This window comes from Lithobates pipiens, unplaced genomic scaffold, assembly GCF_037356315.1.
Source record: "Lithobates pipiens isolate NorthernLeopardFrog02 unplaced genomic scaffold, aLitPip1_a1.2 Scaffold_28, whole genome shotgun sequence".
NCBI classification, from domain to species: Eukaryota; Metazoa; Chordata; class Amphibia; order Anura; family Ranidae; genus Lithobates; species Lithobates pipiens.
Genome location: NW_027507789.1, coordinates 15,590,849 through 15,606,960, shown reverse-complemented (window position 1 = coordinate 15,606,960; position 16,112 = coordinate 15,590,849). Strand labels below are relative to the sequence as shown.

At 48.2% G+C, this 16,112-nt stretch overlaps 1 protein-coding gene across 1 annotated transcript; it reads left to right on the top strand.

Annotated features, from left to right (window-relative positions):
- Nucleotides 1-6,129: 6,129 nt before the first annotated feature.
- Nucleotides 6,130-13,791, top strand: CHMP6 (charged multivesicular body protein 6; the record flags this gene model as incomplete). The annotated part of the gene is given in 9 exon segments (XM_077458738.1): nt 6,130-6,323; nt 6,325-6,366; nt 10,024-10,059; nt 10,061-10,134; nt 10,771-10,858; nt 12,128-12,214; nt 13,391-13,423; nt 13,425-13,457; nt 13,711-13,791. Coding segments are annotated over 9 exon segments (495 nt in total), but the record flags the coding sequence as incomplete, so codon positions are not given.
- Nucleotides 13,792-16,112: the final 2,321 nt, after the last annotated feature.

Sequence of the window (16,112 nt, the reverse complement as noted above, 5' to 3'; positions counted from 1 at the left end):
TTTTTTGGAAGTTCAGCCGTCTGGAATCATTTCCTTAAGAAAAAGAGAATGTTGGGTCTTTAACCACTTGCTTACTGGGCACTTAAACCCCCCTCCTGCCCAGACCAATTTTCAGCTTTCAGCGCTGACGCACTTTGAATGACAATTGCGCGGGCATACAACACCGTACCCAAATATTTTATCATTTTTGTTTCCCACAAAATAGAGCTTTCTTTTGGTGGCATTTAATCACAGCTGGGGTTTTTATGTTTGGCTAAACAAACAAAAAAAGATGGAAAATTTGAGAAAAAAAATAATGTTTAATAGTTTGTTATAAAATTTTGCAAACAGGTAATTTTTCTGCTTCATTGATATGCGCTGATGAGGCGGCACTGGTGGGCACTGATAGGCTGCACTCATGGGCACAGTTAAGGTGGCACTGATAGGCACAGATAAGGTGGCACTGATGGGGACAGATATGTCGGTACTGATGGGCACAGATAAGGCGGCACTGATAGGTACCACTGATAGATGGCACTGATGGGCACTAATAGATGGCACTGATGTGAAGCACTGTCCAGGCACTGATTGTGGGCACTGACAGGTGGCACTTTTAGGGGGGCACAGGTGGGCACTGAGAATCTGGGCACATTGCAGTGAGCGGGACTAATGTCCCGCTCACTGACGCCGGTGATCGGCTGTTGGCCCGAGGGAAAAAAAAATTGCCGATTACCGGCTGTGTTGACATCATGTGGTAAAGGGGTTGGGATTGACCCCTTACTCTGATCTGTGATCCAGCAGTCTCAGACTCGTTGATCACAGAGCGCACAGGCCGCTCGTGCACGGGACGACGTCAATAGACGTCGTTCCGGCAATGCAGGTCATTCGGCTATAGCGCGGATCCCTAGAGGTTAAATGAGGTGGTAATGGTAGGTTATCCTCGCGCTATAGTGGTAAAGTTAGAGCAGGTTGGTGTGGTTGCAGCAAAAAACACCGACAGAGGTGCAAACCCTCCCCTCAAAATGACAGTAAATAAGAAATAGATGGTGTTGCGCTCCACACCAAATAAATTAAATCTAATAACACAATTACTAAATAATCGCATAAAATCTTGAAAGCGCACTCATGTGATTAAAGTTAGAATCGCTAAATAATCGCATAAAATCTTGAAAAACGTGCTCATGCGATTAAAATTCCATTAGTTCTAAAATAAATACCAAGTGAATAATCCAGTGCTTGAAATAAAACTATTTCCTACTAATATTCATAAAATTGAAAAATGATCTATATAATCGTGATACAGTGACAGGAAAAGAATCGCAAATCTTAAAATTGTCAAAAGAATTGTGACATCTAACAAATCTGTGTCAGTCCATGAAAGTGCATCCAAGTGCCAGCATGTGTGCAAAAAAATATATAAGATGATAAATACACAATGAAAATATATAAAGCGGTGTGTGGAAAAAAAAAAAAAAAAAAAAAAATATTATCACAGAATACAAAAAATAATAGTCCAGCAAACGTGATAAAGAATGTCTCTAAATAAGTATAAAAAGGCTAAATCACAAAGTTCATGCAGAAAATGAAATAAAATCCACGCTGTGCTATGTGAAGAAATTAATCCTATGAACAACCCCGGGATGATTCCACCAGTGATTTTGCAGCTCCTTAAAACGTGGGTGCTCACACACTGAGTGCAGTGGGTACCTTACCTCACTGCTGTCAGTAAGACAGCAAAATGCTCCAGTGCAACAGTTGTGTCCTCAAATTGGGGTGTATATCCTCAGTGGATGTAGGGGACCTTCAACACTTTGCGGTGTATATCCTAAATGTAGTATGGGCGCCCACAAAACCTTTTCCTCTGTGGCAGAAAATAAAAAGCTGTCCCTGTGTTCTGGAGCAGGTATCACCTCAGCCTCTGCTTTCTTCTAGAGAAAACTCCTCCAAGTTCTACAGCAGCTGATGTAATTGAACTACACCCTGCTCCCGGGAGCCAGGGTGTAGTTCAATTACATCAGCTGCTGTAGAACTTGGAGGAGTTTTCTCTAGAAGAAAGCAGAGGCTGAGGTGATACCTGCTCCAGAACACAGGGACAGCTTTTTATTTTCTGCCACAGAGGAAAAGGTTTTGTGGGCGCCCATACTACATTTAGGATATACACCGCAAAGTGTTGAAGGTCCCCTACATCCACTGAGGATATACACCCCATTTGAGGACACAACTGTTGCACTGGAGCATTTTGCTGTCTTACTGACAGCAGTGAGGTAAGGTACCCACTGCACTCAGTGTGTGAGCACCCACGTTTAAGGAGCTGCAAAATCACTGGTGGAATCATCCCGGGGTTGTTCATAGGATTAATTTCTTCACATAGCACAGCGTGGATTTATTTCATTTTCTGCATGAACTTTGTGATTTAGCCTTTTTATACTTATTTAGAGACATTCTTTATCACGTTTGCTGGACTATTATTTTTTGTATTCTGTGATAATAATTTTTTTTTTTTTTTTTTTTTCCACACACCGCTTTATATATTTTCATTGTGTATTTATCATCTTATATATTTTTTTGCACACATGCTGGCACTTGGATGCACTTTCATGGACTGACACAGATTTGTTAGATGTCACAATTCTTTTGACAATTTTAAGATTTGCGATTCTTTTCCTGTCACTGTATCACGATTATATAGATCATTTTTCAATTTTATGAATATTAGTAGGAAATAGTTTTATTTCAAGCACTGGATTATTCACTTGGTATTTATTTTTAGAACTAATGGAATTTTAATCGCATGAGCACGTTTTTCAAGATTTTATGCGATTATTTAGCGATTCTAACTTTAATCACATGAGTGCGCTTTCAAGATTTTATGCGATTATTTAGTAATTGTGTTATTAGATTTAATTTATTTGGTGTGGAGCGCAACACCATCTATTTCTTAATTAAATGAGGTGGTGACCTGGTAAGGTCAATTGCCTCCATCCCTACCTAAATTAGACAAAAAGGAGGACTGAGGGTTGGGACTTTAGATGACGCAAGCAGGTGTAAAAATTCTAATTTATTGGAAATCAATAATAGGTTACATGAGGGTAGACATAGATAAACCAATACAATTCATTCAATAGATATACATACAGTAATTGCAAATTGCCACTTAGTAGTACGTATCACATAACACAAGCAAAGATTTTGGTCAGGTAAAACCTATAATTAGGTATAAAACACGGCATATAATAGCTCTATGCATTTTGTGGATTCATCCACTCTTCAGGAGCGTGCATATGGATAAATGAATACTGTAGTATGATAAAAGTATATCTATATAGTCTGACCCTGTCAAGGAAGAGAAATTAAGTTGGAATAAGTGGGAGGTAAAATTACCTAGGAAAGCCCCCCCCCCTCCCCAAAACCACTCTCAAAAGTATTTACAATCTATGTAAATGGGAGTGTGCCAACATGAATCAGAGAACCCCTAGGGGTACCACTGGGGGGGGGGGGGGGGGGGGGGGCTGAGCTCAGGACTCAACAACAAAAAATTGGAAATAGTCATAAATGGTCATAAATGTAGGTATATATACATACATCACTGTTACTCTGCTGCCACCTTGTGGATACACACTGGTGTGTGCGCCCCCTGTGTTACCATACATTCAACATCACCACCACTCTGCTGTCACCTTGTGGATACACACTGGCGTTGCTCCCCCCTATATTACCATACCTACATCACCGTCACCCTGCTGCCACCCCGTGGATACACAATGGCGGTGCTCCCCCTATATCACCATACCTACATCACCGTCACTCTGCTGCCACCCCGTGGATACACAATGGTGGTGCTCCCCCTATATTACCATACCTACATCACCGTCACTCTACTGCCACCTTGTGGATACACACAGGTGGTACGTCCCCTATATTACCATACCTACATCACCTTCACTCTGCTGCCACCTTGTGGATACACACTGGTGGTACGTCCCCTATATTAACCATACCTACACCACCTTCACTCTGCTGCACCTTGTGGATACACACACTTGTGGTACATCCCTGTATTAACATACGTACATCACCGTCACTCTGCTGCCACCCTGTGGATACACAATGGTGGTGCACCCCCTATATTACCATACCTACATACCTACCGCATCACTCTGCTGCCACCTTGTGGATACAAACTGGTGGTACGTCCCCTTATACCTACCATACATACCTCACCATCACTCTGCTGCCATCTTGTGGATGGAGAATGAGATGGATGGAAAGGAGGACAGATGATAAGCAATGGAGAGACGGAGTGAAAATGGAAAGAATGATAAGTAATTGGGGGGGGGGTGAGGAGGGAGGAAGGAAGTATGTTAAGGAAGAAGAAGAGAAACGGAGGATGGGGATGAAGGGTGCAAGAAGGAAAGAAGAATGAGAAGGGAGGGGTGGGGCAATGGGAAGGAAATGAGAAGGGAGGGGAAGGGGAAATGAATAATGATAAGGTAAGGAGGGGGGAATGAAAGGGGAGGGGGGAGGAAAAATGATAAGGAGGGGGATGGGAGGAATGAGGAGAGTGGAAGAAAGGAAGTGGGGTGGGGAGTGATAAAGGTGGAATGAAAAACGACAAGGGGAAGGGAAAGAGAAGGGTGATAAGGTAGAGGAGGAAAAAAAGAAAGGAAGAATGATAGAGTGGGAGGAATGAAGGAAAGAAAGAATGAGGAAATGTTTTAGAAGGGAGGGAGGAAGAAAGAATGACAAGAGAAAGAAAGGAGGAAAGAGAAGGGAGAGCGGGGGTATGGAAAATATAAGGAAAGGAGGCGATCAAAAGAGGAAAGAAAGATGATAGAAGGAAGGATGATAAACGGAGAAAGGGAATGAGGGAGGAAGGAAGAATGATAAGAATGAAGGATGATAAGCAGGGCAAGGGATGAAGAGTGGTAAGGAAGAATGAGGAATGGAGAGAAAAAAAAAGAGGAGAGAAAGGAGAAAAGAGTAAAAAATGAAAGAAGAGGAGAAAAGAATGAGGGGAGTAAGGGAGAGAATGGGAGAGGAAAGCAAATTAAAGAAGGGGGTAGGAAGGATGGAAGAGGGAAGGAAAAAAGGTGAGAAGGAAGGAAAGAAGGGGGAAATGAAGGAAGGAAAGAAGGAAGGAAGGTGGGAATGAAGGAAGGGAGGGAGGGGGGGGGGGGGCAGGAAGGGGGAAATGAAGGAAGGAAAGAAAGAAAGGGGGAAATGAAGGAAGGAAGGGGAAAGGTGGGAAGAAAGGGGGAAAGGAAGGAAGAAAGGGGGAAAGGAAGGAAGAAAGGTGGAAAGGAAGGGGGAAAGGAAGGTGGGAGGGAAGGGAAGGAAGGAAGGAAGAAAGGTGGGAAGGAAGGGAGGAAAGGAAGGAAGAATGCAGAGTCTTATATGTGTCACCAAATCAGGAAGTGAGGGGAAATCTCCTCCTGGGGACACCTCTTCCCCTCTTTCATACTGCTATCACGGCCGTATTAGGGGTAAAAACATCGCTAGTTTTAGTGCCACTTTACTGCTGTTTCAGTGGCGCTTGTAACCCCGCTAGCAGCCAAGGAAAGGGTTAAAACCGCCCACAATACTCTTTGCAGGCACACTGGCAGCGCTGCCCACTGATTACAATGGCGGGTGGTTTAGGAACGCTCCTGTACACACGCTCTCCGCCGCCCCAAAGATTCTGTTTGCAGGACTTTTTTCCCATCCTGCAAGCGCAGCGCCCCGGTGTGTGAAAACACTCGGGAGAAGTCTTACAGGAACTATTTTAGTGCTAAAACACCCTGAAACAGCTCCTCGGTGTGAAGGGGGTCTGAGAAGTCAAAGAAAGTCCCAAGTGAGGTGACAGAAAACAAGGCGGGGCTCTTCCATTCTGCATGGTGTGTACCCGTCTCCCCGTGTGGGAGGGAGGGGCCTGAGCTCCTCGGGGGCGGGGATTGATGGGAACGCACTAGATGTGTGTAAATTGTTAGCTCATAGAGTGGGCGGGGCCCCACATTCCTCTCAGGGGCCATTCCGTGATAATGACGAAGGGAGGAGAGAGGAGGCGGGGCAACTCCAGAACACGGGGCGTTGCCAGCGTGGCTCTGTACGCCTAGGATGGGAGGATCTGACAGCGTAACCCCGCCCTCAATGATATCGTCCAGGGCGGACTACACCTCCCAGCCTGCATCGCGCGCTGACGTCACCTGTCTCTGATTGGCCCATCCCAGCCTGCACCGGGCGGTGACGCGACGGCACCCGGCTGGATTGGTCCCTCCCGGCCGCCGTGCGGGAGGCGGAAGTGTCCGATCCGGAGGGGATGAGGAGGCCGCCCGCCGGGCAACACTATGGGCAATATATTCGGGCGGAAAGAGAAGGAGCCGGGTCACCGAGCAGGACAAGGCTGTGCTGGTGAGAGACTCGCTTTAGGGTCACCCGAACAGGACACGCCCCAATATCACCCGAGCAGGGCACCTCACACCCGGACACACCCCAATATCCCCCGAACAGGACACCCTACACCCCAATATCCCCCGACAAGGACACCTTACACCCCAATATCACTGCTCACACCCCAATATCACCCAACCAGGACACCCCACACCTGAGTACACCCCAATATCACCCGACCAGGACACGCCACATCCGGATACACCCCAATATCCCTCGAAAGGACACCCACATCTCAGTGCATCCCAAGATCACCTGAAAAGGACACACCCCAATATGCCCCAACCAGATCACCCCACACCCATATAACCCTAAAATCATCCGAACAGGACACCCACACCCAAGTACACCCCAATATACCCTGAACAGGTCATTCTATACCCCAATATCCTACAAACAGGACACCCTACACCCAATATCACTGCTCACACCCCAATAGTACCCAACACCCAGATAACCAATATTACTGCTCATACCCGGATATACCCCAATATCAGGCAAACACCCCACCCCCAAAATCAACTGCTCACACCTGAGGACTTCTCAGTGTTCCTCTTCCCATTTTCCTCCTGTACTATTCTGCCCATACTCCTCCTTCCTCCTCCCAGACCAGTATGGATGAAGCCATGGGAGGAGTTCTAGAGGCCATGTACCAGTATGGAGGAGGGGAGGCCATGTACCAGTATGGGGGAGGCCGTGGGAGGAGTTCTGGAGGCCATGTACCAGTATGGAGGAGGGGAGGCCATGTACCAGTATGGAGGAGGCCGTGGGAGGAGTTCTGGAGGCCATGTACCAGTATGGAGGAGGGGAGGCCATGTAACCAGTATGGAGGAGGCGTGGGAGGAGTTCTGGAGGACATGTACCAGTATGGAGGAGGGGAGGCCATGTACCAGTATGGAGGAAGCTATGGGAGGAGTTCTGGAGGCCATGTATCAGTATGGAGGAGGCTGTGGGAGGAGTTCTAGAGGCCAATGTACCAGTATGGAGGAGGGACGGCCATGTACCAGTATGGAGGAAGCTGTGGGAGGAGTTCTGGAGGCCATGTACCAGTATGGAGGAGGCCATGTACCAGTATGGAGGAGGGGAGGCCATGTACTAGTATGGAGGAGGCATGGGAGGAGTTCCGGAGGCCATGTACTAGTATGGAGGAGGGAAGGCCATGTACCAGTATGAAGGAGGCTGTGGGAGGAGTTCCGGAGGTCATGTACTAGTATAGAGGAGGCCGTGGGAGGAGTTCCGGAGGCCATGTACTAGTATGGAGGAGGGAAGGCCATGTACCGGTATGAAGGAGGCTGTGGGAGGAGTTCTGGAGGCCATGTAGCAGTATGGAGGAGGGAAGGCCATGTACCAGTATGAAGGAGGCTGTGGGAGGAGGGAGTTCTGGAGGCCATGTAGCAGTATGGAGGAGGGAAGGCCATGTAGCAGTATGGAGGAGGGAAGGCCATGTAGCAGTATGGAGGAAGCTGTGACAATGATATAATATGTTCCCTTGCAGTGACCACTGAACTTCATCTGGATTAGTTTCTAATCCCTTTGTCGGGAAGTGCGGCTCAGGTGTAGAGCGGTGAGATAATCCCCCAACTAACATCCCATAGTAAACCTCCACTAATCCGCAGGGAGTGCGCTCAAGATCTCACCACTAGGTACCATGTGACCACTCCCACAGATAACAGAACTTAATCATTGGACAGGTCTGAGAAAGTTCCAGAATTGAGTTCTAGGACATCAGTGACGGTTCCGTGCCCATGTGATCACAAACTGCCACCTGTGACCCTTTCCTTTATATAAAGGAAGAAAAGGGGAAATCTTTCGCATTTCTTGAAGACCTGAAACGTCCCGTTGTTCAACTGAGGACATCCCGTATGCAGGTCAGCATGTCAGGACAATGAAATGCACAGAACGGCCCACCTATTGCAGTGCTCAGGAGTTGGGGCCCCTCTTATGCTGCAATGCACTTTCGAGGGGACCTGCATGGCTACGCCATCTGGTAGAATTCCGGAGGTTCTAGGGAATAGTCAACGGAGTCAAGAATCTTCTTGCATTCTCAGGAGGTGATTCTGCCACCTTTTGTTGAAGAGTCGTGGTATCTTGGGACACATAGAATCTAATGGACTCTGTAGAGGTCCGCTCTGTCCAGAATCTTTAGGGGGTTCTAATGACTTAAGAAGTCAGTTGTAAGATCGGTCTGGTCTGTTACAGTAATCTAGACCCTTAAGGTCTGTAGTGCCCAGTCCGGGTGTCGGCACTCCATTCAATCTTCTTTTTTTTCTTTTTTTTTTTTTTTTTTTTGGAGGCCTGGGACCATCTTTGTGCTAGTCACAGCGCCACCTCATGGTCCACCTCTGATTCTTCACCCAGACTGGGCAGTTCTTCTTCTGTCCTGTCTAGGTTGGTCTTTGCTATTTTAAACCTTTTTCTGGCTTTGGTCCCTCCTGAACTATTCATCGTTGTAGTCGCTGATGTGACCATCCTGGAGCATTCCTGGAGTTATCACGTAATAACATGTTTAGTTGCTGGCAAAAAAAAAAAACCCCAGAGGGGGTTGGGAGTGGGTGGAGGGGGTTCCTTGAGAAGAAGGGTTTGGTTTGGTTGGTGATGACGAGGAATCCTGCAGCGGTGTAGTCCTTCTATCAGGAGGAGAAGAGGAAGCCGCCTGGTCATGCGTGGAATGGTCTTCAGTGATGGCTCTTTTTCACATGGTTCCCTTTTTTTGGACCTGTAGTGTCCAGTCCGGGTGTCGGCACTCCATTCAGTCTTTTTTTGGAGGCCTGGGACCATCTTTTGTGGTAGTCACAGCGCCACCTCATGGTCCACCTCTGATTATTCACCCAGACTGGGCAGTTCTTCTGTCTAGGTTGGTCTTTACTAGTTAAACCTTTTTCTTGCTTTGGTCCCTGCTGAACTATTCATGGTTGTAGTCTCTGATGTGACCCTCCTGGAGGATTCCTGTAGTTATCACTTAATAATAACCTGTTTGGTTGCTGGCAAAAAAAACCCAGAGGGGGTTCCTTGAGAAGAAGGGTTTGGTTTTGGTTGGTGATGACGAGGAATCCTGCAGCGGTGTAGTCCTTCTATCAGGAGGAGAAGAGGAAGTGGCCTGGTCATGTGTGGAATGGTCTTCAGTGATAGTCTTTTTCACGTGGTTCCCTTTTATTTTTGGGACCTGTAGTGTCCAGTCCGGGTGTCGGCACTCCACTCAGTCTTCACCCAGACTGGGAAGTTCTTCTGTCCTGTCTAGGTTGGTCTTTGCTATTTAAACCTTTTTCTGGCTTTTGTCCCTCCCTGAACTATTCATCGTTGTAGTCTCTGATTTGACCATCCTCAAGGATTCCTGGAGTTGCCACGTAATAACCTGTTTAGTTGTTGGCAAAAAAAAAAAAAAACCTAGAGGGGGTTGGGAGTGGGGGGGAGGGGGTTCCTTGAGAAGAAGGGTTTGGTTTTGGTTGGTGATAATGGGAATCCTTCAGTGTGGTCCTCCTTCTATCAGGAGGAGAAGAGGAGGCCCGTCTGGTCATGTGTTGAATGGTCTTCAGTGTTGGTCTTTTTTCACACAGTTCCTTTTTTCATATATTGAAGGTAAAAGGGGGTTCTCATTATATATCTTTTGTTGTATTTCAGCAACTCAAGCAGCAGAGGGACAAGCTGAAGCAATATTCAGAAGAAGATCTCCTTCCAGCTGCAGCGTGAACGTGAACTGGCCAAACAGCTGCTCCACAATGGCAAGAAAGAGTAAGTGAGGCTTCTGTCCCGGGGCCCCAAATAGAATCCCAGCCAGGGTCCCGATCTGTCCATTCGTTGCCTGCCCTGGAGGCTGCTTTTCGTTGGGGCAGAATTTGATGGTGGAATGTTTTACAGTTGTCACCAGAACCAATGGAAAGGGGAATCTCCTGCTGGGGTTCTGGTGCTGGCTGTCTTTTTTGCTTCCTGTGGCAAAGGGAGAGGAAATCCCAAGATGGCGATTATAAAACAGGCCAACTAGAGGATACAGGTATGCCAGGCCTCTATCTCTAGTAATCAGTTTTGCTGCCACACCCTCTACCACGCCCCCGCCTAGCTGTGTTCAGAGAGAAGCACACCCTGCCACGTGTGACATCACACTATGCTCGCCTGTTTGCTGTAGACACGCTACTTTCCAATCACAGCGGTCACATGATCGCCGATCCTTTTCATCCCCCCTGGCATTGTAAACATTTTCAAGGGACAGTGGGGTGGTCAGGAAGTTGGTTAAATATTTTCCGGCCTCTATTTTTTTCAGGTAAAGGGAATGTGTTGAAGTCGTGTCTTGCACCCGCTGAGCTCTCCCACTTCCATCTCCATTTGTCTCGTTATTTCACACTTCTTTTTATTTATTTATTTTTTTCCCAGAAAAGCCAAATTACTGCTGAAGAAGAAGCGATATCAGGAGCAGCTGCTGGAGAAGACAGATAATCAGATCAGCAACCTGGAGAAGATGGTGAGCCCTTCATCGATTTCCTTACTCGTGTCTGATTCCAGCTAAACCTCTAATTCTGCAGGCTTGAGTTTTACACAGCTCCGCTGTACAGCACAGCCAGCTGGTGACCCAAGTGTCTGCTGCAGCTAGCTTTGAAGGGGTTAAGGGGTAGACCGGGAAAGGGGTAGCGAGGAGGGGAGGATAAGGGGGGGGGGGGGAATGAGAGGTGGACAGGGAAAGGGTTTAGAGAGGGAAAGGGGTAGAGAGGAGGATAGAGGGGGTGCACAGGGAAAGGGGTAGAGAGGAGGAGGGGGTGAGGGGTGGACCAGAAAAGGGATAGAGAGGAGGAGGGGGTGAGGGGTGGACAGGAAAAGGGGTAGAGAGGAGGAGAGGATAGAGGGGGTGAGGGGTGGACAGGAAAAGGGGTAGAGAGGAGGGGAGGATAGAGGGGGTGAGTAATAGACAGACAGGGAAAGGGGGGGGAGAGAGGAGGGGAGGATAGAGAGTACCCAAGTGTCTGCTGCAGCTAGCTTTGAGGGGGTTAAGGGGTAGCAAGGAGGAAGAGGATAAAGGAGGGAGGTGAGAGGTGGACAGGGAAATGGGGTAGAGAGGAGGGGATGAGGGGTGGACAGGGAAAAGGGGTAGAGAGGAGGGAGGAATAGAGGGGGTGAGTAATAGACAGGGAGGGGGGGGAGAGGAGGGGAGGATAGGAGGTACCCAAGTGTCTGCTGCAGCTAGCTTTGAGGGGGTTAAGGGGTAGCAAGGAGAGGAGGATAAAGGAGGGAGGTGAGAGGTGGACAGGGAAAGGGGTAGAGAGGAGGATAGAGGGGGTGCACAGGGAAAGGGGTAGAATGGAGGATAGAGGGGGTGCATAGGGAAAGGGGTAGAGAGGGGAGGATAGAGGTGTCGAGGGGTGCACAGGCAAAGGGGTAGGCAGGAGGAGGGGAAAGAGGGGGGTGAAGGGTGGACAAGGAAAGGGTTAGAGAGGATGGGGGGGGGGGGTAGAGGGGGTGAGGGGTGGACTGGAAAAGGGGTTGATGGGAGGAGGAAGAGAGGGGGTGGAGGATGGACAGGGAAAGGGGTAAAGAGGAGGGGAGGATAGAGGTGGTTGGGGGGAGGGGGTGAGGGGTGGACCAGGAAAGGGGTAGGAGGGGGGATAGAGACGGTCGCCTAGCCACTCGCATTTCTTTTTCCACCGAATGCTCTTTTTGTTGACTTTGTAAAATTTTTATGAATGATCCTACGAGGGCGGGGGATTTTTGGCTCATCTGCATTTCCTTATCTTTCCAGGTGGAAGACATTGAATTTGCTCAGATTGAAATGAAAGTCATTGAAGGCCTAAAAATTGGCAACGATTGCTTGAAGAAGATGCATGAGGTGAGTGTGAGCTGCGGGGGGGGGGGGGGGGGTCAGAGGTGACAGAGCTGCATTGGCCCCCTTGTACTGCTCCATAGGAGTCTTCGCTGCTCTCCACACTATGGGTCCTCTATGAGCTCCTGTGTACAGGACACAACAGCTGCCTGCAGAGTCACTCCAACCTGATAGGAAGAAGGCGGTCCTCTAAAGCTCAGAGTGCCATCATTCTCCTTAGTTTAGTACGGAGGCTTAGTGGTTAGTGCCTTGCAGCACTGGGGTCCTGTGTGTGTGTCCTGTGTGAGTTTCTTCTGGATTCTGTGGGTTCCACCCACATTCCAAAGGAACGCTAGTCAAGTCATTGGCTGCTGATCATAGTTTGTATGTGAGATAAGGACTTTATATTGTAAGCTCCTTGGGGGCAGGGTCTGATGTGAATGGGCAATATGGGAAGTTCTGAAAAAAAATCTACATAATACAGAAACTATAACCTATATCTCCGTAGACATGATGGACATCAGTGCTAGTCATGTCTCCACCCCCTTCTATGATTGGCCAGTTACAATACGCAGCCTGCTATGAATGGCCAGACATGGATATTGGGAATAAGTGAAGCCGCTCTCTGTAGGCTCTGGATCGCTGAAGTCGCAGCCAATCCAGGACCAGGACCTTCTAAAACCTGACGCACGCAACCCCACAAGCTGAACGGAGGAAAACCTGAGAGGTCACTGTACAAACTAGGCAATTCCCCCCCCCCCCAACCCACTGAGCTGGTGACCCCCTCCCTTAATCTGAGCACACTGATCAGCTCTCACAGCCATTGGCTACTGGTTTTGCAGTGTGTCCCAGCTCATTGGAGCGTCTTCTGTCATAGCACAGCTGTACACGATGGCTGGATGTTCCGAGCATAAGTGTTACCATGCTTGCTGATTGGCCCAGTGCAGTCACATGTCCCCCCCCTCCCCCCCCCCGTAGAAGTTTATTTCTTCATTCTCCGCAGCTGATTTTGGGGAGCGGTGAGTATTTGCTGCAGGGAGGTATTAAAGCAAGAAAAGCTGTTTTATCCCCCAGGGGCTAAACACAGGGTTGCTTTAAAACTGTATCCATTGTTTTGGAGGTGGTGGTGGGGAGTGAATGTGGGGGGGGGGGGGGGGGTCCCTTGGAGAGCTCTAGAGTTAACATGTTTTGGTCTCTTTTCAGGTGATGTCCATAGAAGAGGTGGAGCGGATTATGGGATGAGACGCAGGAAGGCATTGACTATCAGAGAGTAAGTAATGACACTATAACAATGAGGGGGGGGAGCTCCAGGACATACCAGCAGGTACATTTGCTCTGTAGAGGGGTAGGGGGTAGAAGCTCCTCTGGGGCTGTCTCTGGTATAAATGGCTCTTTGTGCTTTGCTAAATTCTAGAAAATATCCCGCTCTGTATAAATGTGATAAAGTTGTAGGCAGAGGGGGTGTTGTATGTTTGGAGCCGTTGCAGAAAAATAATGGCGTCTTCCTCTTCCCTTTTTTGCAGCAAATTGATGAGCTCTTAGCTGGAAATCTGACCACAGAGGACGAAGAGGCCATTCTTCAAGAACTGGAGGCCATCACTCAGGTAAGGGGACGATACGACTGGGATGTGACTTCAGGGGAATCCTCCAGATATTGGGGAGCTCCAATTTGAATGCAGTACATGTGTAGCTGTTGAACCCCCCCCCCCCCCCCCCAGGGAAAATCACAGAGACAACCATCTGGGTGCCGCCAGCTATATGAGTTTCAGAGATAAAACTGTGTGTGTCACCCTTGGAGTAGAAATGCTGGTCTTCATAGAGATCCTTTGCGCCGACGCCACCTGGCCCTTTAAGAGGTTTCAGATGCTGGGGTTTATGATCATGTGGTTGGCTGTCACGTGATTGGGAAAGCTCCTGATCGCAAAAAGCATTTGGAAGCTTTCCGTTAGCTGCCGGTAACTGTGCTGGGAGTTCCCAGGGCGCCCGCTCTCAGCTGTATCTGCTATTTGGTAAGCAGTTATGCCCATGCCAAGAGCCTGCATATTTGCGTACCACCGAGCCGACGCCTAGGGGTTAGGGCAGAAGTAAACATAAAAGGAAGCTGCTGGCTTTGGAGAGTTTGGACGTCTTTTTGCCTGATGGCAGTTTATGATTTGTACACTGAGAGCCGTACATGTGCAGCTCCGGGTAACAATGCTGGGGGCTAAGTGCTGTTCTGTTCGCATGCGCGGGGAGTTGCATCATCTGGACCCAGCCATTAGAAGACTTCTAATCACAGAAGAAGAAATGGAAGCCGCAGCAATAGAGTAAGAGAGCCCATGTTGTCCCTCTGCATACTTCTACATTATCACAAAACATCCTGGGGACCCCAAAAGGCTTAAAGTATAACTAAAGGCAAAACTTTTTTTTTTTGTGTGTGTGTTAGAGTGGAGAGGGATGAGGTTGGGTTGTCCCCAGAAAAGTAATAGAGGGAGAAATCTATGGGGACACTAGTTCTGGTGACCTGGGCAGGGGGGGGGGGGGGGCAAGAAATCCTCTTTGTTTGCAGGGATTTCTCTCCCTTATTGTTTGGCTATGGGACAGGAAGTGAAGGCAAATCTCCCCAATGGGACACAGGTGGCAAAAATAAACCTTTTTAAGGCGTTGTAGTCCTCAAGGTTTTTCACCTTGATAAGGTGAAAAACCTTCTGTCCTGCAGCAGCCCATTGCAGCGTTGAGGATGAATCCAGCAGCTCCAGCCACTCTTAGGTCTTCATTGGAATAGATTGATAGCAGCGGAGCCACTGGCTGCTGCTGTCAATCATATCCAGCTACGGGGGCCGAGTTCTGCTTTCTGTGTTGGTGGACCCAGCAGCAGTACAAGTGCCAACATGGGAAGCGGCTCTCTGAGGGGGCACCCAAAGAGTGGAGGAGCCAGGAGCACGGCGGGGACCGAGAAAAGGAGGATCGGGGCCGCTTTGTGCAAAACCCTTGCACAGTCAATGTAAGTATAATCTTTTTTTTTTTTTTTTTTTTTTTTTTTTTTTTAACAAATATTTGCAATCACTTTTAAAGAGGTTATAATCCCTCCCTTTCTCTATCCAAAATGGGGTGGGTTGCTGATCTCCACGTTTTAATGTCCCTTTAAATCAGGGGTCTCAAACTGGTGGCCCTCCAGCAGTTGCGAAACTACAAGTCCCATGAGGCATTGCAAGGCTGACAGTTACAAGCATGACTCCCACAGGCAGAGGCATGATGGAACATGTAGTTTTGCAACAGCTGAAGGGATGCAAGTTTGAGACCCCTGATTTAAATAGCTTGTTAGCACCAAGCTGGCCATAAACTATTTTACTGTGCCAACAGGGGAGGAGTTTTGAGGCAATGTGCTGTGTGCGTTTTTAGGAAGTGATGCACAGCAGTGGTTCTCAACCTCAATCCTCAATTACCCCCAACAGGCCATGTTTTGGGAATTTCTTTTAGATGAAATGGCTGTCCAAAAATACCAAGCCATTGACTCTGATTTAAAGCACCTGTGCAAGATGAAGGAAAACCTGCAAACTTGGCCTGTTGGGGGTACTTGAGGGACAGGTTTGAGAACCACTGATGTACAGCACCCCGCCAGCCCCTCCCACCAGCATGATCTGCCTGCATTGCTTAGAGAAGCGCAAGACCCAGTGATGACATTGCTGGGTGTAAAAATAGGGTATGTATTGAAAACAGGTTTAAGATTTAAGAATGTTTTTAGCATGTTGATGTACCCTGGTTGGGGGGGATGGTTGGAGAGATCAGTTAAGACATAATATAAATGAATCCACCCCTTACTGCTGTCCTTTTTTTAAAGGGTTCTTCCAGAGCAATTCCCTGGGCCTTGTGATCACGGTGATTGGCCTGTTATAGCAGTCACGTGAACAGGTACCCAATCTCTGGCTCTGGATAGGATAAACAG